This window comes from Erinaceus europaeus, chromosome 17 (assembly GCF_950295315.1).
Source record: "Erinaceus europaeus chromosome 17, mEriEur2.1, whole genome shotgun sequence".
NCBI lineage: Eukaryota > Metazoa > Chordata > Mammalia > Eulipotyphla > Erinaceidae > Erinaceus > Erinaceus europaeus.
This window is the reverse complement of record NC_080178.1, coordinates 13,569,629-13,571,552: the sequence shown is the minus strand read 5'-3', so window position 1 is coordinate 13,571,552 and position 1,924 is coordinate 13,569,629. Positions and strand designations below refer to the sequence as shown.

The following is a 1,924-nucleotide window of genomic DNA, read 5'->3' as shown; positions in this document are numbered from 1 at the left end:
AATGTAAAATTAAACATATGGATGCTAACCATAATAAATATGCATCTCAAGTTCACTAAGAGCCAAATGAGTCTAAGTTTTCAAGTTCTTAAAACAGAATATAAAATTAAAAGCTACTTATACTTTGTTCCCAGATTTTTTCCCTTCCTGGAAAAAGTAATCACATTGCTCAGTTGACATCTTTCTTCTTTTTCTGTTGTTTGAAATGAAGACCTATTGGAAAAATGTTTAGAGTCACCCATGCATGAATATGATTGAAATTACTCTCAAGGTTGGATGAAAGCCAAAGAGAAACAGTTAGATATTTGCAAAAATTTGTAGTTAGAATAACAGACCCAAACTATAACTTGTAAAAGAACAAGGAAAAAAAAATCTAGATTTTTAAGGCTATCATTTGTTGTGGTTTAACTATTATTATGAATAAACATGATTATTGTTAATCCCACAAAATCCAAAGTAGATAAACAGGATAATTTATTTTATAGTAAATTTATTTTATAATAGAGAGGACTTTCTCATACAAAATAAATTAGGAACTGGAGTACCTGAGTACTACACAGAGCTCTATTCTCTTGAGTTATCCAGATATTTTTTTCCATATCTCAATGTAAGATGTTGATTTTGTGTTTTGTCTCATTGTGATAAGTAACTGTGGATTTAACACTTACAGAAATACAAATCAGACCCTATCTTTGATTAGAAAATACAGAGAGGAATACATTCTTATAAACTGTCATTAGAATTTTTTTCTAAGCATTCCAAATATAAGATTTATTTCTCTTCCTTTTTTATTATTTGTCCCCACATTTTTGACATAGCACTTTTCACCTCTGCATTTCTGAGAGTGTAGATGAGGGGGTTCAGTATGGGAGATACTAGGGTGTAAAACACACTCACAGATTTGTCAATGGGGAAGATGGCCGTGGGTCTTAAGTACAAATATATGCAAGGCACAAAGAAAAAGATGACCACAGTGATATGAGAGGCACAGGTAGACAGGGCTTTCTGACGCCCGGCAGAGCTGTGCTTCCTCAGGGAGTACAGGATGATGATGTAGGAAACAATCAACATGCAAAAGATAAGTAAACACATTGACCCACTGTTGGCAGTAACCAAAGGTCCTAATATGTGAGTATCTGTACAGGCTAGAGTCAGGAGAGGCACCAAGTCACATGTAAAGTGGTCAATGACATTAGGGCCACAGAATGGTAGCTGAACTGTGAAGAAAACTTGGATTCCTCCATGAAGAAGCCCTGAAACCACAGCCAGCCCCACCAGAAGGGCACACACATTCCTCCTCATGATGGTCATGTAGTGCAAGGGCTTACAGATGGCTACATAGCGGTCATAGGCCATGACAACTAAAAGAATGATCTCAACTCCACCAAAGAAATGTTCTGCAAAGAGCTGTGTCATGCAGTCATTGAATGACATAGTGTTCCTTTCAGTGATCAAGTCAAAGATCATTTTGGGTACCATGGTTGAAGAGTATAAAGCATCTATAATGGACAAATAGGAGAGAAAAAAGTACATAGGTGACCTCAGGGATGGACTGATGAAGATGGTGATGGAGATGAGTAGGTTACATGCCAATGTCAACAAGTAGACAAAGAAAAGTACAGGAAGTAAAACTCTCTGTAGGTCGGGATTCTGGGTCAGACCAAGTAGGATGAATTCAGTTACATTGTTCATTTTTTCCTTTGTTCCCCCTTGGGTTGTTTGTGGTTCACCTGATAAATCACAGAATGTTTGAATGACATTGTTTACAATTTTGTACTTACTCTTTCTGGAATTGCTAGACTGGTGCGTATTACTAACCTGTATCATTTAGAAGGCAACTGACGGATGAATTGAAGGTCAAATTTCACCTTATTCATATTAATTGAACAGTGATATTACCTTACAAGCATCACAGTAGTGATTT

General features: G+C 36.3%; 1 protein-coding gene across 1 annotated transcript; it reads right to left on the bottom strand.

Annotated features, from left to right (window-relative positions):
- Positions 1-771: 771 nt before the first annotated feature.
- On the bottom strand, positions 772-1,713 carry LOC103110001 (olfactory receptor 4C45-like). The gene has a single exon (XM_007519142.3). It carries the CDS (start codon positions 1,690-1,692, stop codon positions 772-774), a length of 921 nt encoding a protein of 306 aa, XP_007519204.1. The 5' UTR covers positions 1,693-1,713.
- Between the last annotated feature and the right edge of the window lie 211 nt (positions 1,714-1,924).

Excerpts from the sequence above, each read along its gene's own strand:
- LOC103110001 (XM_007519142.3), bottom strand. The coding sequence starts at position 1,692 with ATGAACAATGTAACTGAATTCATCCTACTTGGTCTGACCCAGAATCCC.